At 38.6% G+C, this 24,808-nt stretch overlaps 3 protein-coding genes and 2 long non-coding RNA genes across 13 annotated transcripts; 3 read left to right on the top strand and 2 right to left on the bottom strand.

Annotated features, from left to right (window-relative positions):
• Positions 1–179: 179 nt before the first annotated feature.
• LOC111246846 (uncharacterized) lies at positions 180–6,028 on the top strand. 5 transcript variants are annotated; one of them, XM_086982579.1, is made up of 6 exons: positions 653–1,131; positions 1,345–1,394; positions 1,660–1,774; positions 3,280–3,423; positions 3,964–4,178; positions 4,586–6,028. In XM_086982579.1, exons 2-6 carry the CDS (start codon positions 1,389–1,391, stop codon positions 4,793–4,795), a joined length of 690 nt encoding a protein of 229 aa, XP_086838705.1. In that variant the 5' UTR covers positions 653–1,131; positions 1,345–1,388; the 3' UTR covers positions 4,796–6,028. The 5 variants fall into 5 exon arrangements, with proteins under 5 accessions (XP_086838707.1, XP_022652857.1, XP_086838705.1 ...); XM_086982580.1 differs by having other exon boundaries at positions 1,575–1,774; XM_086982581.1 differs by lacking the exon at positions 1,660–1,774 and having other exon boundaries at positions 180–1,131.
• ACOX1 (acyl-CoA oxidase 1) lies at positions 5,557–14,932 on the bottom strand. Of its 3 annotated transcripts, none has more exons than XM_022797116.2 (12): positions 13,988–14,932; positions 11,179–11,323; positions 10,412–10,568; positions 9,926–10,046; positions 9,514–9,698; positions 9,165–9,385; positions 8,530–8,755; positions 8,135–8,319; positions 7,837–8,006; positions 7,323–7,426; positions 7,079–7,168; positions 5,557–6,881 (listed from the first exon to the last, which is right to left on the bottom strand). In XM_022797116.2, exons 1-12 carry the CDS (start codon positions 14,112–14,114, stop codon positions 6,624–6,626), a joined length of 1,989 nt encoding a protein of 662 aa, XP_022652851.1. In that variant the 5' UTR covers positions 14,115–14,932; the 3' UTR covers positions 5,557–6,623. The 3 variants fall into 3 exon arrangements, with proteins under 3 accessions (XP_022652851.1, XP_086838702.1, XP_022652853.1); XM_086982576.1 differs by lacking the exon at positions 13,988–14,932 and adding an exon at positions 12,974–13,019; XM_022797118.2 differs by lacking the exon at positions 11,179–11,323 and having other exon boundaries at positions 13,988–14,930.
• Positions 14,933–15,082: 150 nt separating this feature from the next.
• Polr3G (RNA polymerase III subunit G) lies at positions 15,083–17,813 on the top strand. 2 transcript variants are annotated; one of them, XM_086982582.1, is made up of 6 exons: positions 15,088–15,237; positions 15,402–15,570; positions 16,064–16,229; positions 16,393–16,493; positions 16,767–16,894; positions 17,052–17,813. In XM_086982582.1, exons 3-6 carry the CDS (start codon positions 16,083–16,085, stop codon positions 17,312–17,314), a joined length of 639 nt encoding a protein of 212 aa, XP_086838708.1. In that variant the 5' UTR covers positions 15,088–15,237; positions 15,402–15,570; positions 16,064–16,082; the 3' UTR covers positions 17,315–17,813. The 2 variants fall into 2 exon arrangements, with proteins under 2 accessions (XP_022652858.1, XP_086838708.1); XM_022797123.2 differs by lacking the exon at positions 15,402–15,570 and having other exon boundaries at positions 15,083–15,237.
• LOC147756376 (uncharacterized) lies at positions 16,976–20,653 on the bottom strand. Of its 2 annotated transcripts, none has more exons than XR_015323030.1 (2): positions 20,269–20,653; positions 16,976–19,887 (listed from the first exon to the last, which is right to left on the bottom strand). It is a non-coding gene; the product is annotated as an uncharacterized LOC147756376 (long non-coding RNA). The 2 variants fall into 2 exon arrangements; XR_015323031.1 differs by having other exon boundaries at positions 16,976–19,874.
• On the top strand, positions 17,947–23,645 carry LOC147756375 (uncharacterized). The gene is made up of 2 exons (XR_015323029.1): positions 17,947–19,844; positions 21,347–23,645. It is a non-coding gene; the product is annotated as an uncharacterized LOC147756375 (long non-coding RNA).
• The last annotated feature ends 1,163 nt before the right edge of the window (positions 23,646–24,808 follow it).

Below are 24,808 nucleotides of genomic sequence, written 5' to 3'. Positions count from 1 at the left end.
CCGTAGAAATTGCGACACAACCCACATACTTTTCATAAAATATACGAAAAACACATTAGTTGTTATATTCGTTATTCAATAATAAAATTTTTATTCGCCTTTACTTTCATATAACATTGTTCAACGATATGAGGTCTCAATCAAAAATGTAGTATTTTGTTCAGAAATATCTTATGTAATATAATAAGAAATAATCGTCGGTATCATTCATTGATTAACTGATACAGTAAACATGCTATTATTAGACACTGCTGGAAAGTACGCTTATTGTGAAAAAGCTTATGCCTGGGTGCAGAAGCGCGCCTATATAGTAAAATCAAGTCTAACGGATCAGTTTAATGATATTTGTGGAAAAGAGTCCTTACAGAAACACACTAAATAATTGTATGTTTCTGTGTATGAGTACTAGGAATTATGCCGCCTTTATAATGCCTACTTGGAATTATGAAGCTTCCAATCCTGCACAAGAGCAGATATAGCTTATAGGCTACCAGAAAAATGGAAGTCGTATTTGTTCAACTATGAAGATGTATTAAGCTTTTATCAATAAATTGGTGAAGTACGTGACAGCTACATTTGATTGACGAGCGCAAAGGTGGCGCTTGTGTGGACAAGGAAAACCAAAGAGGCCTCACGCTCCCTAAATACTCCGGACCACAACAGTAGGTAGTCAGATGGGTGTAGCATGGGTGAGGGAAGGCACGAGGGGTTCAAGGACAGCCCCTTAAAGAAGCAGATTGTTTGAGGTAGTCAGTGAAACGCTCTTTCTGCCCAGCGTTGAGCACTATTCCAAGTGGGCAGCGTTGTCGCTAATAGTGTTTATCAATATTAAGCGTACTGTTAATGTGAAGTGATTTATTCGAAATAATGGTCGACCTAATTTTATGATTTATCCAAATGTTGTGACTGATTGCATCACTACTGTTACTGTGACTGAAATGTCTTAATCGGAACGCAATTTTAGGGTGGCTATAGGTGACAGATCTCTTCTTATTCGCAAGCCGCAATGTTCCCGGACTATTTTCAGTCATCGAAAAGAAAAGCGCGACGGAATTCTATTCCCACCTAAAGACAATGCATAACAAGAAGCTTAAGTTCGTTTCATGAAATTTCGCGCGATCTTCACAATGAGTAATGTTTAGTCCATATGCATGAAGTTTTCGAAGACCGGCCTTTAGCTACTCCAAATATTTCACTCATAATCTATCGTATATTCGTATATTGACAAAAAGACCGATGTACGTGTGTCTATTCGTACTGGATACCGTTGGTGTGGGGTGATTTCAGCTTGAGCCAACCGGATGGGCTGAATAGCTCCACTTAATCATATAACTTGGTTTTTAGGAATCTTTGTTTAGAAACAAAAACGCTGAAGACCAAGCACCGAAATGGCCGTAAGTATTTTTAATGAAGCCTTCGCGTATTTTTCATCAATGCATAAACTAGACGTTTAAACAAGATTTTTCCTGGTACCCAGTCGAATTTGCTAACTATGGGCTATCTGCATCTAGAAACGTGATCCATGCTTTGTATGACTTCGCTAGGTGCAAACCTAATTTTTTTTTTCTACGAAGCATCCTCAGTGTCATCATCACTGCATTCGAAAGCAATTGCTCACTTACATTGCTGCCGCTGCTAATAAATACGGCCTGCATTTAGGAATGCGTGCCCGTGGTTCCGGAAGTGGGAAGCGATTGGCTAGAAAAGAGTGTCATTGCCGGCTTTCGGGTCTGGCAATTAATGTTTATGAGCTGCGCAGGAGCAACTGTTGTTAGTGAGTTATTTACTGTATTATATTATATAGCTAAATTGTTTTCTTCACATTATTACTATACACTATTATCATTTTGATATAAACGTTTTAAGTAAACTGGATGCTGTTATACAGTGCAATATTTATCGCCTCTTACAATATATATGTATATATACTGAAATAAGAGTTAATAATATTAATGCGATACCAATGGAACGATGTGAAGCCACAGGTTAAACAGTAGCAGTAAATAAACAATGACAAAGGCTATCAACAAGAAGTATGGGTATTTTCCATGGTGGTGACCTCAACCCTTTAGACCTTCTGCGAGCAACACAATATCATAAGTAAAGCGCTCTAGATTAGATCCCCGGCTAAAATTTTAATATAAATTCGCTGCAAAGCTCTACATTTAAGTTCGTTATTACCGAATCGCTAGTACTTAAGGAACCCAATGGCGCTGTTAATTTTCAGCCCTAACAAATAAATATTGAAAGAGTTAAGAGTCAACAAAGGACATATCGGATGCAGACGAATTACGCAGATTTTTCTCTGGTTACAATTTAGCACCGTTATTCTGGCTACGTTTCCTACGAAGATGACCGGTTCGATTACTCTTTTTTGACCGAAGTAGTCGTATGTCAATATACGGATTCTACCTGCGCGATGAAAGCGACTTCAGATCGCCAATTTTTTTTAAAAAATATGCCATCACTAACACATTTGTTAGTGGGTCGGACTATTCTGAAATTTTCAAGCCATTAAGTAAGATGATCAATTTTTAAAAATCCTAATAGTCACTACCGACTTTAATGAATATATATAGCTCAGAAGGGAAATTATGGAGTTGTAGGTCCTTTTATTCGGAATGCTTCAGCGTAAAAACTACCTAAAATCTTGGCCACCTCGAAAAATACGCTACTACATAATGAAACCTTTAAATCTTGAACTTTTTCTATAATTTCCCCTTATAGATGCACGGGATTATGAGGTTATTGAAAAATTGATTACTCTCGTAAACACAAATAGTTAACGTAGAAATCGGATACGTGGAGAATAGATTACTGTTTACGTACGCGTCATGATAGACATTTACAGAGTATTGTGATTAAATATGCTGCATTTTATATAACCATTACTATATAGCCATTCAGAAATATGTGCTAATATGAAATCATGGTCGAAAAACGTTATCTCTAGCCTTTACTGTATGCAGATGTCCGCAAAGGGTATTTCTGACATTCGTATGGAAGATATTATATAAATTTTCTTTCGTTTGTTTTATAAATAGGAGTGCGAGTTATTTACATAAAATACAGGAGGTGAGCTGACACGCAATAACGGCTTATTTCAGCGTCTTTTTTTTCAATAGAAAGTGCAGTATCGTTGATGAAAGCGCTGGCAAAGGACGAATATGCCTTTCTTGATGACGACAGACTGCAAAGGATTTTTCTTTAAACTCTTTAGACACGCCTCACCTTTTGTTTGCTTGAAAGTGTGCCAACGCTCTTTGTTAATATTTGCAGTTGTGGTGATGTGCTGCTTCATGAAGTGCCGTGTGCCTCGAACAAAACAAGAGATTGAAGCCGATTGTCACCGGAGGGAGTTGACCCTACAGTTTCGTAAACAGCTTAACAAAATTGCAATGGATGACCTAACATTTCTGAAAGGTAGTGCCATAGGCTTGTTGAAGACAATAAGCTATTTAGATGGCAACGACGTTAATTAATTTTAAAATGTGGCTAGACTGATTAGCATTCTTTTGAAATAAGCTTATGCTTTACAATAGGTAGGTGATTGATAAGCATGCCTTACAATGCTCTAATTAAACGATCTTATTTATGTCGGACCAATAGGAAAACACTACAAAATCTGACTAACTTTAGCTAAACTGCTTTTCGCTATATTAATATAAGTATTTTTACGAAAAAAAAATATTTTAGACCTTTCCGGTTTACAAATAATATTCCTATCAGATTCTAAGCCGGCAGTTTTCAACTCTACAGTTACTGGTATATTTAATATACGCTTAATTAATGGAAAATCTTTACATTTTGTATTACTTATGACAAGACGAAACTTGCCTATTTATTTTGAAGAGTGTGTCTGTGACAAAGGTTTTGGTGGCTCCGTGCTCAGCAAGAAAACAGAAATGCAAATTCGTTTTGCAACGATAATCAGATTTTATTATGATAATTTGATAAATTTAGCTTTGGATAAAGTTCGAGAGACATTTGAGCATGAGGAAGAAAAACGACAGCGTGGATCGTGGGATTCGCTTCTTGAACAGGAGGGCAGAGAATTGTCGTTCAAATATCGAATACGCAAGCTGCTCAGGATGTTCCGATTTAAAAAAAAGGAAAAAGACAAGAATAAAAGTGCCACCGAGAAAGACGGAGGAGGAAGCACTAACGATCAAGCTAAGGTAACACTGACATGTACCGCTGATTCAAAAAAATACCATATACTGAGATCGCCTCAGCTACGTTCTCTAAATAATAATAATAGGTAATTCCTCTATTACATATGTATTGCATTGAGGTAATCGCGATTGTTATTGATAATGTGTACATAGCTATAAGTAGAATACCGAACTGTAATAGTGAGTGCTATATTTCAGATGATCAATTTGAAATATAGTTGGATATAGTCTTAGGCGACGTCTTCATAGCGTCCAGTTACGCAAGAATAAGGTAGTCGATCATAACCTTTCCCATCCACGGATAGGTTTAAGTCCTTTATCCATTCGCTGATTTGGTATTGCAATTAAGCGATTGATCATGGTCCTAACTAATTTATTGTTTGTAACATCGGAACATTGGAATCGTTTAGAGGGGAAGCGATTCCACTGGCGGCGATGGTGATGAAGACAGCAGGAACACAAAGAATGGTTCTAAAGGAAAGAATAGTCCGGAAGAAACCCAATATAGAAACGGTGATGATCATCGAAAAGATCATAAAGGTAGAGATCACCATAAAAAGGATCACGTGGAAGTTCACATTGATGCTGACGCTGATGGAATTCTTCGACAGAAGTCATAGTGTCTAAGACAGCGATTGTTCAAAAGAGAACGTTTATTAAATTTATATTTTGATATCCAATAGATAACATGACTATCGAAATCCTAGTAGTATCTTAAGCATGGTTTCCATTCTGGTATCTCAATGAAAACATGAACGCATCGGATTATTCGCTTGTGGCTATATCTACTGCTTCTAGTACATAAATACATTTTTAATATTCGTACGTGGATCAATACTTGAGATCAATCGTTTGCATAAAAGGTTGTATTATCGCAATACAACGCTTAACAAAAATAGCATGTGGAGTGCTTATTTACAGAATAATTAAGTCTTTTTTTTAACCCAACGAAGCATCTACACATGTAAATGTTGCAGCGTGGAGCTTGAACAATCTAACCCGCCTTTAGCAGAAACGTATAGAACAAACGTTTAGCTCCGCCTAATCCATGGCACCGATAATGCCGGGGAATGTTTTTATCTAGCTATTATATATCCAATTAACATTTTCCAGCACCACTTTTCCAAATTTGGCTATATTTTTGTGATATTTTTCAAGGATGCAATTTTTCGTAATGACTTGCAATGGAGTAGAACTCAAGGCATATCACTGTTTAGCTATATTAGGGTAAAAAGAGAATAATTAATAGTAATTCTCAGAAAATCGCCGTAGGATGAGCAGAGAAACCTTACAGATTAGCAACCAAAGTAAGTGACCTAACCATTTTTTTAGAAAGTTTGTAATCTGCATACATATCAACAAAAACAAAGAAGACAACTGGTTCCACTTTTGGAAAACAAAAATATATTTTTCTTTATTGATGTTCATGTACACATAGGAAATTAAATCAGCAGTATTAGGGACCATCGCATCCCCACATCTAATAACAATGCACAGTTGTTGGTTGTATTATACTTTCTTAGACATAACTGTGTGCAGCCATTTTGATTTTTGTTCACGTTTTATTGGCATACCTACCGGTCCAGAATTATGGCTCTGGCATTTGTTTTTACTTGCACGTACAATTACAAATGTTCCGTTTCAACATGCCGTACAAACCAGTACTCCTTCTCAATTGACACTGATAGAAAGTTTTTTTTAGTAATTGCGGTTTCAATTTGTCTATTCTAGAACACTGTTTATCCCGGATATCGATCATCAGTGACTTTGGCCAATATATTACTACCCGGTCTCTTAGTACCTGTTTGCTTCTACGATCAATGGCATTTCAAAGAATAAAAATGTGAACTTAAGTTTTAGTTGTCTTTAATTAGCGTAATATTTTATAAATACGATGTGTATGAGTAGATCATTACATAAATCAGAAGATGTACCGATACCACAATACGGAAGCCTCGACTCAAGCTACGTATGCTCATAGGCAAAACTCCAGATTCTTCAGTATACTAATGTTTCTCTTGCCACATTGTTTCCTAATACAGCAGTATTAAGATTGTCCTTAAGAAATAGGTGGATTATATTGAAGCGTAACATTCTGCTGTCGGGAGCGAAGGTTTCAAGTACAAGTTTGTCTATTTAGACTGTTGAAAACGCAGTACAATAATTGATCAGCCTAACTTCATGTGCATTAGCGACCCATCTGAGAGACCATTTGAGACCTTTCATTGTAGTTTTGGACATTAGGAAATTCTATATTTAAATTTCAATACGTCATGTTTCAAATTAGGGTGGTAATGGTTTCAACCTGACGGTTTAAAATGGCTATCTTCGATTCAAAATGCTAATGACGCACTTCCTATATAGGGCTTCTTTCTGGAACAGTTTATTTCTTGAAGTCCTTCTCTTGATGTAGTCTCAACGCGGTACAAATTTAGCTACATTATGCGCTCAAAGCTTGTTCTTAAATAGCGGTTCAAGGTACTTTCCATAGGCGTCTACAACTTGTTTACTGTTTAGCGGCGCCTGAAGAGCGCATTCGTACATTCTTTCGTAAACTTGTCCATCGTATGATCCCAGAGCTGAGGCAAGGACCATGTCATGAAGATCGAATGAATCGACCAAGGGCACAGCATTTGGACGAAGATCGTCCAGAAGACGCGTTATCAACGATGAGATTGCTGTCAGATCTTCTGCAGAAAGGCCTACCTGAAAAGGCAAGATTATTCAAACAAAATAGGAACGCAAAATTGGGACCGAGAGTTAAAAAGACTGGAGATACTGGACAAATTGAATTTGCTAATAAACGAATATTCCATAAAGTAAATATGCTTTGACAACCTAGAACATTAAACACTGGTATAATCAAATAGACAAACCATAAAACACTTTCATCAGCCACCTACTTGTAAAAAGCGTCCATGGTGCTCATAGATACCGTGAAGAAGATACAGCTGGGCAAGTTGAGCAAGTACAAGCCGGAGTTCAGGTGTGACCTAAACGAAAAACGTAACGATCCCGATCTGCATTATTCAAAACGCATTCTGTAATGTTTTGTTTTTTTTTTTTATAATAGGCATTCATTCATTTTATATCTCGCCATGCCTATGCAATCGTACACGATGTCAGTTAAGCGAATGGGAAAGCTACCTGGCTGCGTGAGACCCACTGTACGTAGTTTTTAGCGAGGTAATACTGGATGCATGCTTGTGCTGCGCGACATAGATCGACCTGCGACGAATTCCATGCGTTATCTGCCGAGAAGCCAACATTAGACGATGATTAGAGACAACAAAAAGGTAAAGAATCATATTATTATGGAAATTAGGCTTGGTTGATAATATGTAAATGGATATGTACGACACCCTTACCTGGAGTAAATATATGCACATTTATACATTTTTACAATACGAGTAACACGGCATAAACTGTAATACATGAAGAGGCTAGGCAAGTAGTGGCTGGTCAATGTACAACTGAACGAATTAAGTTTAAAAATTAAATAGGCAGTACTGAGACCGGGTGGCCCCTAATTACGTAGTAATTAATGATAACGAAATATTACATCGTCGTTCACGGCTGGCAAAGATCTATTTCGCGCGGATCAGCGCAAGCTCTTCGCAGTAAGCGAGATCACTAACTCCGAAGCAATAGCGGCTCTCACCAGCAGATAGACTGTCTGTTTCCTGTAGTCTCTTCAGTTTGGTATCGACAGAGCGTAGCTCTCGATAAGCAGCAGCAGCATAGAACTGAACGAGATGCGAGGCTCCGTCAAGACCATAAAGCTCGGTGTTGAAACGAGTAACCGAAGGCGCATTTGGATCTAACAGGAATCTGCTTGTATCAGAGGAAGGAAATAAGGGTTCGTACAAATAAAGACACGAACAAAGTAGCACTGTATTTAAGAATCCTCAATGATATATCGTATTGGGTCTAATATTATTGAACATATTTAGTTTTACTTGAGCTGCGAAGAATCTCCAAGCTTATGCTGTCCCGTGAGGCACTTCAGAAGGAACCTCGAAGTTTGCAAATAAAGGACGGTGTTTTCACCCTCATAGGTACAAGCTGCAACGGTCGTTGCATATAGACGAGGAAGGCCAGAGACCAGAAGGTAGCCATGTCCGCCGCACGCCAGTCGGCAGGTCTGCAACCCATTCATCATGTAATGTCATTAATGAAAGGCGGCTTTTAATACGCACAATGGTATATATAAGAAATCATTACCCTTACACTTCTTCTGAGATACTATTTGAAGATAAGACTAACTTCTACTAAGTTATAGGGACTAAACTGCTACACAGTAGTGTATGTTCAGTATTTTTTTTTATCTCAGGCTACATCCACCGTTCTGTACCTCAATGCCCCTCGAAGCCATGTCTGAGCAAAGTGCCTTGAGTCCAGATGAGATAGCGTGCAATTCAGGAAGCGTGTCGAGGACTCCACGCTCAAGATCGGTATTGGCTTGTTTATACATCTCCATAAGAATGGCGAACATGCCGCGAAGTACATGAGACAATGCGATCAGAGGGAACAACTTATAACGTTGTGCTTGGTAGTCGAGGATCTGTGTCTCACCAGCTCTACGAGAAGAATAAACAAAAACGTATTTGAACCTATGGTTAGGTATTAGAAAAAGCACCAAAAAATTAAACCTCTTATATAATTACCTTAAAATTTATTCCAAAATGTATTCTGAAATTGTTGAGATATGCATCCCATTGTTACTTCATACACTTAAATAGCGCATCTCATCCGTTTCCAAGATTGAAGGCTTCAAAATTCAAAAAAACGATATTTCCAGTGTAGATGAAATGATATTTGGTTTATTTTTTGGATTAATCTTTAGCATGTCCCTCTTAGAGTCTGGTTGTTTCACAGACTCCGTAAAATGAAGCCAACACACAGTAGACATTTTTGTAAAGTATAGGTTAGGCATCTGTATTATTACGATTATTCTCTGGTTTGATATCCGTCTCACTATGCACTTACCCAGCAACAATTTCTGATTGTCTACGGACAGCGGAGTATCGTGTAGCAATCGTGACAGCCCTTGAAATGTTGAACGCAAGCATATCGAGCAGAAGGACTCGTACGAATACCATTGTACCGTAATTAAGCTTATCCGAAGCCGGCTTGTGATAAGTGCCGTCAGGGGAGATCTGCGCGTTTTTCATCAACATGTTTTCACGGGGAATACGTACCTTATCGAGCTATTTGAGTAAAGACACACCAATAGTTAGACACCTTAATTTGTTGAAAACTGGAGTTTAGTATGCAGAAATAAATTATCTTTCTGGTTTAAATCTTTTCAGAAGAGCATCATTGAATATTCATCTACCTTAAGGAACCCGTTGTCGGCTGAACGCAGACCCATCTTGGGTCCAATCTCTCCAACGTTGATACCTGGCAACGGTTCGTGAGTTTCTAAATTTCGGAGCTGCACCATAAACGGATGAATTCCATGACCTTCCCCTTTGGTGTACAACTTAGCCATGACAACCGCGTGGTTTGCCGTTTTACCGACTGTGCTCGTGAAAAAAAAAGTTCGTTTCGAATAAGTTTTTTTTTAATTAATCAATTAGTATCAAATGTGTAAGATGCATGGCAATACGAAACCGAATAAGATTAATAAAATGCTAGTGACATAGTGATGCTAATAAGTATTTAAGAAAGTCTAGGCCAAGCGCTATTTTTTGGGGCATATTTAGTAATCCGCATTCTTTGTTTATCTACAATAAACTGATGCTCACGGCTTCCTGGCCACCACTTTATTGAAGACAGTTTAGGCGTCTCCAGGACGAACTCTTGTGTCTCTTCATCGTAAGTAGCGGTCGTTTCCAAACCACGAATAAATGTTCCATGACCCAGTTCCTAGATAAATGGTAAGCGCAGAGAAAAGCATCGTAATAGGTTACAATAACTGCCAGGCAGATAACGGTAGAAGCTAGGACAATTAATTCATTGTCTTACTTAATTAATTAATTAATTAATTAATTGTAATTACTTCTAGAGCCTGCCTCGACGTCATAAACGACGTTCTTCACTAGATACGCTAACTTGTAAAACATCAGTTGTCTAGCTTTTGGTAATAAAAATGTATAACGCTTCATTAAACACTACACTGACTTATTTAATAAAACTGATCACAAACATTTTTTAATTAAGGGTAGAACGGTCGACACATATTTAGCTTGAATGGCGTTAATCATTGAATACGATAGGGTTTCATTACTAACAGTTTGCGCGTATGAGCCAATGATTCTCATAGTGAGTGCGTCCGGTAACCAGCGAGCCTGCTGCTCTTCGGAGGCGTGGCCCATAAGAGCGGGCACGAACATAACGAAGTGAACGTGAACTGGTGTCGCATCGTGCAAAATAGCATCTGCCACCGTCCTGATCCGTTGTTACAACATATGAGAGAAATATGACGACGATGACAATGATGATGGGTGATAGGCACAATACGAGAAAACAACCGGAAACGAACGAATGATTTATATAAGCAGCAAAACAAAATGTTGATGTAATAAGGTCAAATTATGTACTTAAACATATGATTATCAAACGTTGCTGAGGTAAACGGGGAGCCGTGCTCATTTGTTCATGTGTTTAGAGTCATCGTTTTAGTGGCTGTGACTGATGTTTCGTGACCCCGTTGCTCTGCACAACAAAAGTAGCTTTTCGATCATTCAGCGAAAGCAAGGAAGCGAACAACGCAAAAAGTTCCATGGCCGCGAACCGTTATACCTACTGGATTGCGGAAATTTGTACTTATACGCACACATATACATCAAATCAGTAGATGGTACTACAGAGTAATGTACAGGGCACAACTGAGTCATAATAAAAGCATCTTCATGCTGTGTTACAGTTGACTGATTAAAAGATCAGTCTGATCAGATGACAGAACGGATCTTCTTTTCTTTCGCGGAAACACTTTCGGATAATTTTTACTTCAATCAGTTAAAGATATTAATGAGAAAAAGCCATTTCTTGAACTTACAAGATCTCGCGAGGGTCAGATAGATCGAGCGCCTTTTGGTAGATTTTCAGTGTTTTACTAAGCGCATTTTCGTACGCCTCTTCGTGTGAGAGATAAACCGATGGAACTTGATCGTGGAATTGTGGGTCATCATGAAAAAGTTTTTCTGCAAGTAGCATAACCCGCAAGATAAGCAAGTGAGTTGGATTGATGAAAGAAAGATTTATGCCAAAGTACTGACATAAGACAGGTATTGCAGGTTTGTTCTAAATCACATTAAGATTAATCTGGCTGCTCTAAGAGGTCTTCGACACACAATACAAAAGTATGAAATTTTGCTTTAAACGGACGAAAACGTCAGTTCCGTGAGTGGCCTGCGATTCACAAGGATAAACGGATCTTCCTTAAAGCATACTTATATAATGAATACCGCAAGCTGCATCCAACAAAACGCTAAATACGCCATCTAGAACAACAAAACGGCGAACATGTACACATAATAAGTGCTTACAAGTTTAACGTCCGGTACTAAGATTAAGCATCGTTTCTTACACAAAAACGAATCAGCCTAACCACACATATTCCTAAGTTAGTTTTTTAGTTAGGTTAAATGCAGACCTGTGTAACAGAGTGTAGTATTCTCTTTTCTAACACAAATAGGACATTGGTTTTCTTACTATAGTATACTACGTCATTGTGTCTACAGTTTAAGCACATCTTCCATTCATAATGCAGGGTGTATCATACACTGTGGAGCGTAAATAAAATCGCAGTACGTATAGTTGTTGGTTGAATTTAAAGCTTGCGAAAGCCTGCCATGGAATATCCTTCGCAGGCACTTAACGTTTCTTCCAATGACCGACCATTCCGAAGCTCACCATCTTGGCTTGCAGTAACCTCGATAAGTAATCATTACCGCATCTAACGGACGGGTTTTCCATTGGTCGTGGGACGAAAGCCTATTGGCTTAGCACTGGGGCCGAGATCTCACAAGCTTTCAAAAATGTGCCATAGAGTAGCGATACTTAAAGGTTAAAAGGTTTGATGTTGCCGATAAAATACATGCACATCTAGCTTTATAGGGTCCAAGAATATAAATTTTATTTTGAGTTTGAGTCAAGCGAGCAGAACATGATATAGCAGAAGGGATCAACAGGAATACAGATGACTAAATGTGTAACTTTAGTTATCTGTATTTCTGTTTTTTTTTTTCTGATCACAAACGACCCTGTGTTTTCTTGCATTTAGAAACGGAACGTTATTAAGAACTACACTAATCTCTTGTCGATGATCCTATTACGGGAGTATATTATCGACGGAATTATCTCATAGCATGTTTAAAAGTTGCGCGGCCATATTGACACGCGCCGTATTATCTACATAAAAGTGAGATACAGAACTGGCTTACATTATTTTGTAACTAAAAAAGTTTGGTTGGCTTTTATGGTGATACTTCAGGGCATCCTTTGCCTATGGCACGCTCTCCACCGATCATAATAACAATATTGAAGGCATTTACCGTCTGTAAGTATCATACATGTAAAATACTGGATAATGTTTCAGTTCAGTAATAGTTATGATTGGATGCAGGCACGGATGATCTGTTCTAATAATTGGCATAATTGTCTATAATTTTTAGAATCGTTGGATGGTAGACAAGCCATGAGTCTACCAACCAGAGATAAGATAGGTCCGGTTCACTAGGATTATGAAACATTGGCCTGTCTTTCTCTTCGGTTGTTGGATACATCCGTTGTTTAATCCACTAGTTGTTTGTGTTGCGTTTTCATCGTCATAGAACAATCGAACCACCTACCTAATGTGTACTTTGCTTCCGAGTCCCGCATGGAAAATGTTGGAAAGATGGTGCTCAATCAAAACATTGCATAGGTCAACGTTGGCACGTAGAAACGCAGCCCTGGCGACGAACGACCTTCACAAGATATTTTTCCACCCTAATCCACTTCGAAATAAACCAAAGTCCTCGCGGCTTGAATTTTTTATCATGCGAACCGGTTATCTGTCGCAATAGATTTTGCAGAACTTATCTATTACTAGGCTTAACCAAACTTTTGACGTTACCAGAAAAAGCGACCAATTCCAAGATGTTTACTAGTGCCATGTGTATTGACTGGACTAAAATCTGTCCACGCAATGTTATATCGTGTCAAAAGCCAATTATGGTAAAGAACGTTAAGTACACAATTGTACCTTCAGCAAGCCTATGCACGTATCACTGCTCATCTCACTGCCCGTAGATGGAAATTTACATGGCCAAAGTTAAAATTTTGCCAGATCCTTGCCGCATAAGGCGGCCCAGCAAACAACTTCTTTAGGGACTATGTTGAACACCACTTCTAGCACCTGGAGTTAACCACTTACATATATAAGGTGGTTTCAATGATCACTACTTGTACTCCGAAGATCTAAGAATCGCTCCGTGTTTTGCTGACCAAACATGTAACATGTCCTAATGCGTTGTTATAAATTGAGACACCCGTGGAAGCTGAGATTTAAGCTTGGCATTTGTTGATAATTGAGTAAGTTTACGCGCCTAACAATTGACCTGTGTTATCAAAATTAAGTTGTTTAAAAGGCGTTTATCTTTAAACGAACAAAACGAATGAATTCCAGAGATGATGGTAGTCAGAAATCTAGTCAATGATGGCATGCATAGTTCTTCCAAACACAGTATTTTCTGTACTTAAATATACATCGAATTTCATTTATTAACCTTTGCTTATACAACATACATATTTAGAGAGATTAGTTTAGCCATATATTAAATCCACGAGACATTTATATATTTCAAAAAACGAACGACGCTTACCAAGCTCTTTCCTACGTTGAGTTTTCTCCTTTCCGCCATCAAGTAGATAAGTTAGCTCCTGGGTGTTGAAAGTTGCCTTAGAGCGTTCCTTTACCAACTCTTCGCACACGGGTCGCTTTCTGTTCATCTCGTCCAAACTCTGATGAGCCGATGCGAATGTGAAATAAATAAATAAATAAAACCTACAACTTTGGCTTTCTAGTTAATAGTTCACCACACTTCACGGAAAGTTAAATATCTACGAATTAGTAGATCACCTGTATCTGCACCGAGCCTCCGTTAATAGATTTCTCCTATAGCTAACTGTCAATGCACAGATCATACAATGCCACTACCGGCATTTAGATGTGTGTAGCGTTCGTGAGCTTCACCTCTTCCTCGTTACGGCTATGTATATCTGCCTGCCTGCCTGCCTGCATATACGATTGTCAGTCAAGTTAAATCACCCCTGTGCGAAATATACGTGAGCAGAACTAAACGAGTAGCTGAAAGCAGCACTGCCACGAAGCACAATCCACGTCGTCTTCTGCTACAACTTCCGCTCTTCGCGGCAAATTAAGAAGCCGGACTTTACCAACTCTTTTCTTCAGTATGTCAAGTCCAGCCGCCAAAAATATTCACTAACACAGCAATCAGTAATGATCGCAGGCACTCACCACTCGTCTTGCAAACTCACTCAACTACAGCTACAGGCAATAAATTTCTCTTTGCAAGCAACAAACGGGAACTTGTCTCAGCAGGTAGGAAGCGTTTTATATAGCACCTGCTGAGTTTTGGTTTTGCGACCGCTGACAGAGCCGACCGACGGCTACATAACAAAGTTGGGCGAAAGCGGCGAGGAGGAGGATATTCACCGTCGAACATATGATAGCAGAGGCGGCAGAAACTGTAGCATTAAGAGGAACTCCAGGACTGATAATAGCATAAAGAGCGAGATGTTCCTTTCCTGTTGCTCAAGACAGCAACCTCACAGGTGTCCACATGTAGATACTGGATCGATATCAGTTGCGAAGAGGGAGCCCAGCTTTCATTCAAACAAAACAAGAATTGGGACTCTCTTGACATTTGCGAGTCCCAGCCGCCCCAGTGCAAGTGAACTTTCCCAATTGAGCGAGGGGCTTTGTTTAGTTTCCTACTCACCGGTCGTCTGCTATACTAGAGAAATCGAACTCACCACCAGCTGAAATGTGTAACTGTTTCAAACAACTTAGAGTAAGAACCAAAACTAAATAACGTTCAAGTCAAATAAGGTAAGCACATTCAAATGATGGTAACAGGGCGTGCGTAGCCAAAGAGAAGCTACTTTTTGTAAAGTTGAGTACATTTTAAGATATATTTACGAGGATCTTGCACTACCAGAGGTCGAGCCTGTTAGATGACGGCGGCCGACATATATTTTGTTTGTCCTAACTAGGCCCCGTGATAGCTTGGTGGGTAACGTATTTGCCTGATAATCTTGGGGACACGCTGTGATCTGGGTTCGAACCCGGGCACAGACCGACTTTGTTTCTGGCTGGGAACCAGCCGTCTGATGGAAATCCTAACGGCGATACCGGACGTAAAACTTGAAACACAGAGGCATGGTAAGGCTAAGTATTCGCGCAATATATCGACAATCGTTTAGCTCGTAGTAGCCTTCTGTGGTGCGTGAGAAATTAAGACTTACGTTGTATATTGTGATTGTTTCTGAAAGTGTAGTTATGTGAAATTGTTGGCAACTCATAACTTATGCAGGATGCACTAAGTAATTGTTTTATTTATATAAACTACTAATGTTATGACAGCCTGTGTCTACCAATCATTTAAAAGTTTGTTAGTATTCTCAAAACCATACAACAACAGAAGTTCAAAACCACAGCCCAAACGGGGTGGCTTTTCACAGGAGCAATTATCGAACATTACGTACGCCCACCTTATGCAAGGACTTGATAGATCATACCAAAACAGTGGTATGTGGGTTAAATTAACTTTGTTCTCGTTAATTACATAAAAACAGAAGCGGGTATGTGGTCCCATATATTGACATACTTTCTTGCAGCCACTAAGTAATAATTACTCCCATTGTTACTGTTTAAGCCGACGTGTTGTGCTACTAATGGGTTCGAAGCCAAAGCCATCATCGACCATCGATGCCGCCCGATTAGGTTTTGGTCGCGGTGAAAGTTTGCCACAGATCCAGACGGCTCCTCCGCCACTCTATCCACCAGTAAAGGTTAAGCCTGTACCCGCACCGCTTGATGAGGTTAGTATTACACAGGTAATAAGATCTTAGTTTATTCCAAAATGGGGTGCTATTAAAATTTATTTTCAGTAGCATGTACATATAGTAATTTTTTCGTTTATCGTGGTTTCCATTTTCAACATCAAATAATGTTCTAATCACTAGATTGTCAGTGATATTTCAGGAAATGACAACGATTACTGATATATATGACCGTGTCAGAATTGAGGTTCGCGAGGACGCATTCCATATCCGTGTCGCGGAAGAAAAACCGCCTATTGAAAGGTACGTCTTGTCACATTGTCGAAACCTGTTTTCGTTACATGCATATCCGGACTTCTTTCGAACTGCAATTTATTTTTCTATTATATTATCGAATAAACTCGTTTTTGACAGTTTTGCGATAATATGATTCCTTGTGTGATTTTGTCTGTGCACTTTGTGATAGTACCTTGTTATTATAAGCATAGTATGACATTGTGGGTTTAAAGTCTGTTTGGATGCATGCTGTGTAGATAAGAACATGTTATTATTAAATTCATTTAATTGAAATTTTAGGTACTCAGATCAATTGGATGAGGCGCTAGCTCAGGCCGGTAAACGTTACAACTACCGTAAAGAGTTATTTCCCTCCGTTTTGTGCACATCTCGTCCTAAAAAGAAGTCTGCTACAGCTAGAGCAAAAGGTAAGTTCACAGTAACTTGTAGCTTATGTGCTTATCTTATAGATTCAGGGAAGTCAATTAGATATGTACAAGACAACGATAAACACGAGTTTCGCTTTTATTGAATATCAGTGCACTCACATTAAGCCTCATGCACTGTTGTTTTCGTCATTTATAGAGATCAATTTGGATAAAGTGTTATCTGAGGATCGCGAGAAAGAAGAATCCGAAGCAGCCGCTGCTGCTGCAGTAGGGAATCAAACAAATCTTGAAGGCGAAGATGCGGCCGAGGACGGCGAAGACGTTGATGCAGAAGGAGGCGACGACGCGGAGGACGCTGACGAAAATGTCGATGACGATTACGCCGACACCTACTTCGATAATGGAGAAAACTTCCTTGATCCCGATGATGATGCGCTCGAGGAAGGGGCCGTGTTCTAGTCGACAAGCATATGAGTTTATAAAGAATCAAATAAGTCGTGTGACGAGACGTCGAATATGGTAGCTATAAGCCAGGACCACAACTAAGTGCGTAGTGATACAGTTTGTCGTAAATGTAAACAATCTGAGTTAACTTTTTTATGTTTCTGTACCGGCAAAGTCTAGATTAACCGATAACGTGGTGAGTTATAGGCGCTTTCCACTTTTTTGTATTGAGCGTCTGCCTGTGATACATACATCTAGAGAGACGATAAAATTAACTGTACAACGGTCTGCATCAAGGATAGTACTAGGTTAGCTCTACAAGGTACGTAACGTCCAGCTGATACGAGTAAACGTATAAGTAGCCTGCCCAAAATAGACATAGTGGTGGCATATTCGATTTACAGAAATCAAATACTCGCGCGCAATGTCTTGAAATACTGATTTTTTTCAAGTGCAAAAAAATAATATGACGGTTATAAAATAAAAGTTCAATTGCGTAAGTAAAAAAAAATAATTGTACTTTATGTATACGTATTGTGCAGATGTGTGCCCAAACAAGTGACGTCCGAAACTTGGCATCCAAACACTCCTAAATAAGCGGATGGCAAAATAAAAATTCTAGCAAGGGGCGCGGTTTCTGATTTCTAATTTTTCTGAATAAGTCTCTTTTCAGTAATGACAGTTAGTTCCAAAAAGGTTATATTTCGTTAAAGTTAGCTTGCAAACGTTAAAAACTTATTTTGAATTTTTTTTAAATATAGGTTTAAAAATGTAGGAAAGATGAACGTTTAACAACTTGTCAACTACGTGATGTTACCATAGTTTTAAATATTTAAGTGTTAAAAGACTGCTTTACTTTCGCAGTAGGCTAAAAATTGCTTCCCAACATTATTTAACTCGCAACAACAATGTAAAACTTCAACAAGGGATTACTCACACAACAAATCATGTCAAATTGAGACAATTTTTGACCATTTTGTCTAAAAATTTTTAATGAGTTGTTCATTAAAAGATCATGTTCGAGCATAGCATATAGACATGTTTGTGCGCGCTACATTAATTCAGTAATTCCCAATTTAGCGCTATCTAAAAAACTAACTTCAAATACGGATTTTGATGGCGCTTTAATGGTTTTTAAGGTAATGAATAGGATTGTGTCATTAAACGATCGTGCTGAGTTCGGCATACGTTAATGGTAATGGCAAATATGCCCTGTACTATGTCTAATCTAATCTAAATCAATAAATAACCGATTCAGCAACGTAGGAACATACATCTAAGCTGTGATATGATGCAGAAGTATTTTCTCCCACATAGTACCCAAAGGTACCTTTTTTAGTTTTTTTGGAAGTAAATGTATAATATTTTGGTTTGAAAGATGATCATTTAGCGCCTAAAGTTTATTTATTTAAAAAAAAGACGCATATTTAACGAAACTGAATGCCCATTTATTTTCTTTGATTCGGTGAGGCCTGGTTCTATATATGATTGGTTTTCCGCTGATCTGTTCACGGACAAAAGGTAAGTTAAAAGATGCTTTCTTTTAAGGTGGAACTTTACCCCAAGCCTTAGATAATGTATACTACTCTTCATTTTCATTGTTCATTGGGTGATGCTTTGGAACAAATTGGAAAGCGTCTTTCAGGTTGTGAAATTTCACTAAGAGCCCTTGAAACTATCTGTGTCGCAAGTAATGCTTTTTTAGTATGGCTATTGTTAATCTAAGTTCTGTGTAAAAAAATAAACGATGCGAATGCATCTGTTGTTACAAATAATAGCATAGAATGCAAGCTGGTAAATATATAGGTAGTAAACTGGAGTGAATACAGTATGGTATATCTCTATTACTCAGCAGCAAGTAGTAATGATTGAAATACAACAATAAACTACATGTTTTCAGTGATACAAATGATAAGGCAGTTACGGTTACCTCGCACTATGAAACTAGAAAAGTAAAGATGGTGATTTAAAGCGCTTATCGAGCAAGAGAAATACTTGATGAACAACTTGTATTATACCTTATGAACTTTCTATTATTAGCAAGTGCGTAGTGTTGCTTAATTTTTTTAATAGACGAGGACCTACGTCAGCACAAATTCCCCGCAACAAGCTACTATAGATGGATAATTGTTAGTTTCATCACAATAGATTAACGAAGTATTGAGGTGCACTAGAAAAACTAAGCGTTTCAGCCAATGTGAACATTTTAGTACTTTCAACTATTTACTCTAACAACTGAGTTATATAAACTCAGTTTATAAGTACGTGTTTTTCTTTGTTAGGTTGGTGTCCTCAGCGCTTGACGTACTCTGTCGCGTTGTTAACTTCCCTCTACGGGGTAGAGACAATTCGTCTCTGTTCGCAGGGAGAGATTAGAACATTTGAAACAGTAGCCAGAAAGGAGCATGGGACGATGCCATAGAGCATAAGTGACTGTACAGTGTCATGTCGTCATACACCGTATCCGTCGCCGTGAGGGAGATCGATGATGACATGAAAAGTGTTGTACGCCCTCCCCTGTCCTGCCTTGCCCCTGGAGCTTCAGGTGAACAACTGCTTAAAGATGTCTCGGACTCTTTTATATAGATCTCACAAACGAACATAAATATACGATCTAGATAAGTGCTAAATCGAGCAACCAGCTTTCGAGGATTACACACATGTAAGGAAGCTCTTTGTAGATTTGTAAAAAAAAACGTAAATTCCTAGTTTTTCCTAGGATTATATCTCAGGTTGGATGCCTTAAATGAAAATTATATCATAATGAAAGGCTTCAAGCATATTTATATGTAAATATGTCTAAAATTGTTTTATACTGGCGTGTATAATATGATAGCCTAGTTTTGATATGCTATGCTATATAATAAAACGTTTGATATAAAATTGTTCAAAAGACACATACATGAGGAAACAGTTCGAAAGATTTTATAAATGCCAATTGCACTAACAATGAAAAAGTGTTTACTTACGCCTTTCTGCCAAATCAGCATATATTCGCTGACTTCGTTTTGATGGCCGATGCGTTTCGTTTGATGGACAAATCTTGTCCTCCGAGTTGGTTGCTGCCTCCTTCAAAAGAACGATGGCGGATATCAACACTGACTGCGCATCTTTATGGAGAAGACTAGCCAATATCATTCCGCCGTTCACTCACCATCAGCACTAGCAGCCATTTATCACACATGCTTTCTTCTGGAAAGGTAGATGTAGACATCACCCGTAAGCAAATAACGCTGTGTACGCTTTGTACACCATAGCAGCTACGATTTCACCTCATTTCATGTTGGAAGAAACCAACCTTCCGAAGCAATGTCTAACAGCTCAGGTGTCCGACGTAAAACTTCAGACAGTTAATTTATGATATACCAGTTAAAGCAGCATGAAAAAATTTACAAAGCGTAGTATACGTCGACTATCGGGACTTGAAACAGCAGTTGAATCAGCATTCGAAGCAGGATTTTATTGGAACTAGTCAGCCTGTGCGGTCAATATATAGCTCCTAGAAAATTTCCAATGAAGCTGCTATTAGCTATAGTATACTATAATCTGCATTCATCCAGACCTAGACATTGAAAGTGTACAACTTCGACTCAAAAGGATTTCCCAAAAATGTATGCTCCAGATGGAAGAAAAACACATTTTTCATTAAATCTTAAACTATGCATTTCGTTAAGGCCAAAACGCTGCCGAAACAGCCCAGGCTATTTGCGTTGTATACGGTAATGGCGCTGGTGCTACAAGAACTGCCCAAAAGTGGTTTGCCAAGTCTGAAAATAATATGTTAGGCCTAAAGAATGCCCCTTGAGCTGGTAGATAATGTGAAAGGATTTTTGAGGGAAGACGGCCGACAAACAACTTGGAAATTAGCCAAGATGGGTTGCAGACATACAACCGTTGTTAACCACTTTAAGTCCTTTTTGTTTACACAGAAGGTTGGGTACCACATGAATTTTCCGAATGGAACGAGGAGTCACGACTTAACGCTACATCTCAACATCTCGATTGATATTGAACATCACGCGGTTACAAGGACCGTTTTATTTACAGAGTTGTCGCCGGTGATGAGAAGTGTTGTCCGTACATCAACCCGCGTCCATGATTGGTATGGGTGGATCCGAGAGGAAAGCCAAAGCCCGGAGTCCCACAAAGCCAAATCTTTACCCACAAAAAGGTATACTTTGCGCTTAATGGAACTTCGAGGGCTTGATTTACTGGAAATTGCTTTCTACGAACTAGACAGATAATCGGCACATCTGTTTAGCCAAATGGCATCGAGTCAACCTAGCTATGCAAGAGAAAAAAAACTTCACAAAGCTTTGGGAGGAAACCTACTGCCTCTTGGCAAGACCGCATACATCACTGGTGGAAAATGGCCGAAAGTTATGTATAATGAAAAAAGATGCAAAACATAATAAGTTTCTGTTACATGAGTAAAAAAATGTGGTGTTTTTTATTCTGTAAAAAAGCTTGGTGATTTTCATTCCAACCTAATATAAAAATTGTCACATGCAAATTCGGCGAACTTTGAAATCGAATAAGTTCTTAACTTCGCAATGCCAATAGATGAAATCCGGCTGGCATGTAGAGTCTTCTAGAAATCTATGGATGAAAAATCGGTTGAATTAAATTCAGAAAAATAAATTCAAAAAGAAAAATATCTTTCAATTAAAAGCATTTGCATTCAGTGGTGAAATTTCTGTTTTTCGAAGGCCACAGTAATGTGGGAATTTATCGAAGATTGATGAAGACATTAGGCAAGGGACATTAAGCGAAAACATATAGCGTAAATGGTGAAGTCGTTTCAAAAATCGACGCTGAAAAATTGAAGGCCAGCTAGGCATGACTATATATCGACACCCGAAGGACGCATTGCCGCAGCCAATAAGACTTTCTACGAAAGCAGAGCGTGAAGTCTAAGAACCCTGTTGCCTAAAATTGGCATTTCGCAAGTAATGTTTATAAGAGATTTAATTCAACTACTGCAAATAGGGAAACTGAGTTAAAAAAGGGTCTTTCAAATTCACTCCAGGCCGCGTAGAAATACACGTGGTGTATTCCATGTGCAATTTGCAGAAATGTAATTAATAGAAAACCCACTTTGAACATAGAGTCTGCGTAGACAAGGTGTAGGCTAACCTTTTCCATTAGAGAAACCAGGCAAGACAATGGCTCTAGAAGGAGATTGAGTTCGAGAAACGGCAGTGTCGAGTAAATTCGGAGGTAAGGTGATGGTACCACTTGTAGTGGACATCATAGGTCGTGTGTGCTGATGTGAGATGCTCGCCGTAAATGAAACAATGAATGGAGTCCGCTATCTCGGGTTCTTCAAGAGATTCGTGAACAGTTGGCACGACGATGAAAAGCTTGATTACAATGCCGGGCCTTATCGCCTTACCTTAAGTATGTCCTGGATTGAGCAAAGGAACATCCAATGTTGGTTTCAACCCACTTAGCAACGTACATTCCGTCTAGATATGCAAATATGCCTATACGCTCAAAGCTTAATTATCACTCGTAATTTAAAGTGAATTAGATAGCAACAAAATTTGTACTCGCCATTTGTTCCGTTAAATTCGATTATTAAAAGTAGTATTATTAGCATTATTAAGCCTTTTTCCTGTTGCAACCTCATGTTGTTGTCGTTGCTATTTTTTTGGGGCTTCCCAGCGGAACCAAAAGTCGTGGCGGGCTAGCTGTGTCCGAAAATCGATTTAATTTCCGGCCGTGCCCTTCACGTACAAGATTGGGAAATGGGTAAACCAGGAAAATCTCGTTTACGCCATGTCACAAAGGTTCTTTGAGAGTAGTGCTACCGTTTCTGGCAATTTATTGTGGTTATTTAAAGCGAGTCTCTCAGAAGGTGCTGTACGCCTAAATACTGTAGAAATCAACTATGTGAGTAGGACTGATTATGCAATGCCAGAGCGCTATGCATTATATACGAAGCAATTAAACTTATGTATAGCAATTCAAGTTTGACATCTTAGTTATTTACTATTTAGTAAACTCCCTGTCTGAGAACCCGGATAAGGACATCACAGTATGACATTATACGTATTTGGTACAATGTCATATTGTCGTATCCTAGCAAAAGGGTTTGCTCAATAAAAAATTACCGAAACGTCGAGCCTAAAATTACAATACCTAAGCTTAGCTGCTTTATATGAGATATATGGCGTTCCGCTGTTAATATACAGAAGTTGAACGAAGTAAGAGCCAGTATTTTTTCTGGAGATCATAGCCATATATATATATTTGTAACGCTACCTCTTACTTTACTGCATGCGTGCCTAAGTCTTTTACGACCTTTATATAGGTTACATCGTGTGCGCAGTTTACAGGCGAAGATGAATAACGACCTACAATAATGTACAAAAAATAATCCTACTAGCTTCTAATGTCTATGTCTAGTAACAGTTATATAATGCGATGTCGTGGGCATATGATGTTAAAACAACGATATGTGATCATTCGAGATTCCGGTACCTACCTCCAATGTTGAGCCTGCGATTGTTGTTAGTTTACGAAATGGAATTGTTGAACAAGACAGAGATCCATACTAAACCTTATTCCGTCTAAATAAATAAATGTTCCGTGTTTTTCGCTCTTTATAATACTTCCTCACTCAAGGAAATTATGCTAGTTTGATTGCACGGCCGATAGTACAATGCAACGACAGAGATGTCGGGGCTGATTGATTCGGTAAATCAAATAATATGGTGACGGTACTACTCTCTAGATTTACAAATAGATCATTCATAGTTAATTGCAAGAAGTGTGAAAAATGAAAAGCGTCGTCATTTTTTTTTCTAACTAACATATAAATCGGTCTAACAGTCAAGTTCATCGAACCTAATTAGTAACTAATAATTAAAAAACTGCCTCACTTTGAATCTGGTCTATACACGCTACAGCGACTAGAAGCAAATTCGAAAGAACTGTAGGATGCTAGTTATAGTTGGTTGTTTAGAGAACTCCCTTGTGCCAGGGAAAACGACGACACGAGGCATGCGTCCATCTCTTCAAAAAAATACAAGCTCTCTGCGATAAAAAAGCTCACTACTTTTATTATTTCGCTGAAAGCTTGCGACGCAAGCGTGGCGCAGGTATGCTTAAGCGTGTGGATGTACTTCTGCGGGTTCACAGGTCGACATTGATTCCGTACAAATAATATGTTGTATGTATCTTCCTACACATAAATGGCAGGTCTCAAGCGAAAAATGTTTCTAAAATCTGATCATGTGTTGTAGTTTCATAGGCTTTTGTGTGCATTCTGAAACCGACATTCGAAAATCTGATTTGATTACTTTTCGCTGGCAATAATGACAAGTTTCGGTTCCGTAATACTACTGCGATTCTGACCCCTTCCATTACCACCTGCACATCGCACAGAGCCGACTCATAGAGATTAGCAGTAAAACCTTTTTAGCTATTGATGCAGTGAACACAGCGGTGACCCAGCGTGCACTAGACAGTCCAAACGTTTTTTTTTTTCATTTGTACCAGATG

This window comes from Varroa destructor, unplaced genomic scaffold, assembly GCF_002443255.2.
Source record: "Varroa destructor unplaced genomic scaffold, Vdes_3.0 BEIS01000003.1, whole genome shotgun sequence".
In the NCBI taxonomy this organism is placed as follows: Eukaryota; Metazoa; Arthropoda; class Arachnida; order Mesostigmata; family Varroidae; genus Varroa; species Varroa destructor.
The sequence above is the reverse complement of the archived record's forward strand: the minus strand, read 5'-3'. Positions and strand labels throughout refer to the sequence as shown.

Bases quoted from the DNA above. Each gene is read 5' to 3' on its own strand.
- LOC111246846 (XM_086982579.1), top strand. The intron at 3,424-3,963 runs GTAGTGCCATAG...TGATAAATTTAG, and splicing joins TGACCTAACATTTCTGAAAG to CTTTGGATAAAGTTCGAGAG. The intron at 4,179-4,585 runs GTAACACTGACA...GGAATCGTTTAG, and splicing joins GCACTAACGATCAAGCTAAG to AGGGGAAGCGATTCCACTGG.
- Polr3G (XM_022797123.2), top strand. From the start codon at position 16,083: ATGGGTTCGAAGCCAAAGCCATCATCGACCATCGATGCCGCCCGATTA. The intron at 16,230-16,392 runs GTTAGTATTACA...GTGATATTTCAG, and splicing joins TACCCGCACCGCTTGATGAG to GAAATGACAACGATTACTGA. The intron at 16,494-16,766 runs GTACGTCTTGTC...TTGAAATTTTAG, and splicing joins GAAAAACCGCCTATTGAAAG to GTACTCAGATCAATTGGATG.
- ACOX1 (XM_022797116.2), bottom strand. From the start codon at position 14,114: ATGAACAGAAAGCGACCCGTGTGCGAAGAGTTGGTAAAGGAACGCTCT. The intron at 8,320-8,529 runs GTACAGAACGGT...AATGGGTTGCAG, and splicing joins TGGCTTCGAGGGGCATTGAG to ACCTGCCGACTGGCGTGCGG. The intron at 7,169-7,322 runs GTAGCTTTCCCA...TTTTTCGTTTAG, and splicing joins AGTGGGTCTCACGCAGCCAG to GTCACACCTGAACTCCGGCT.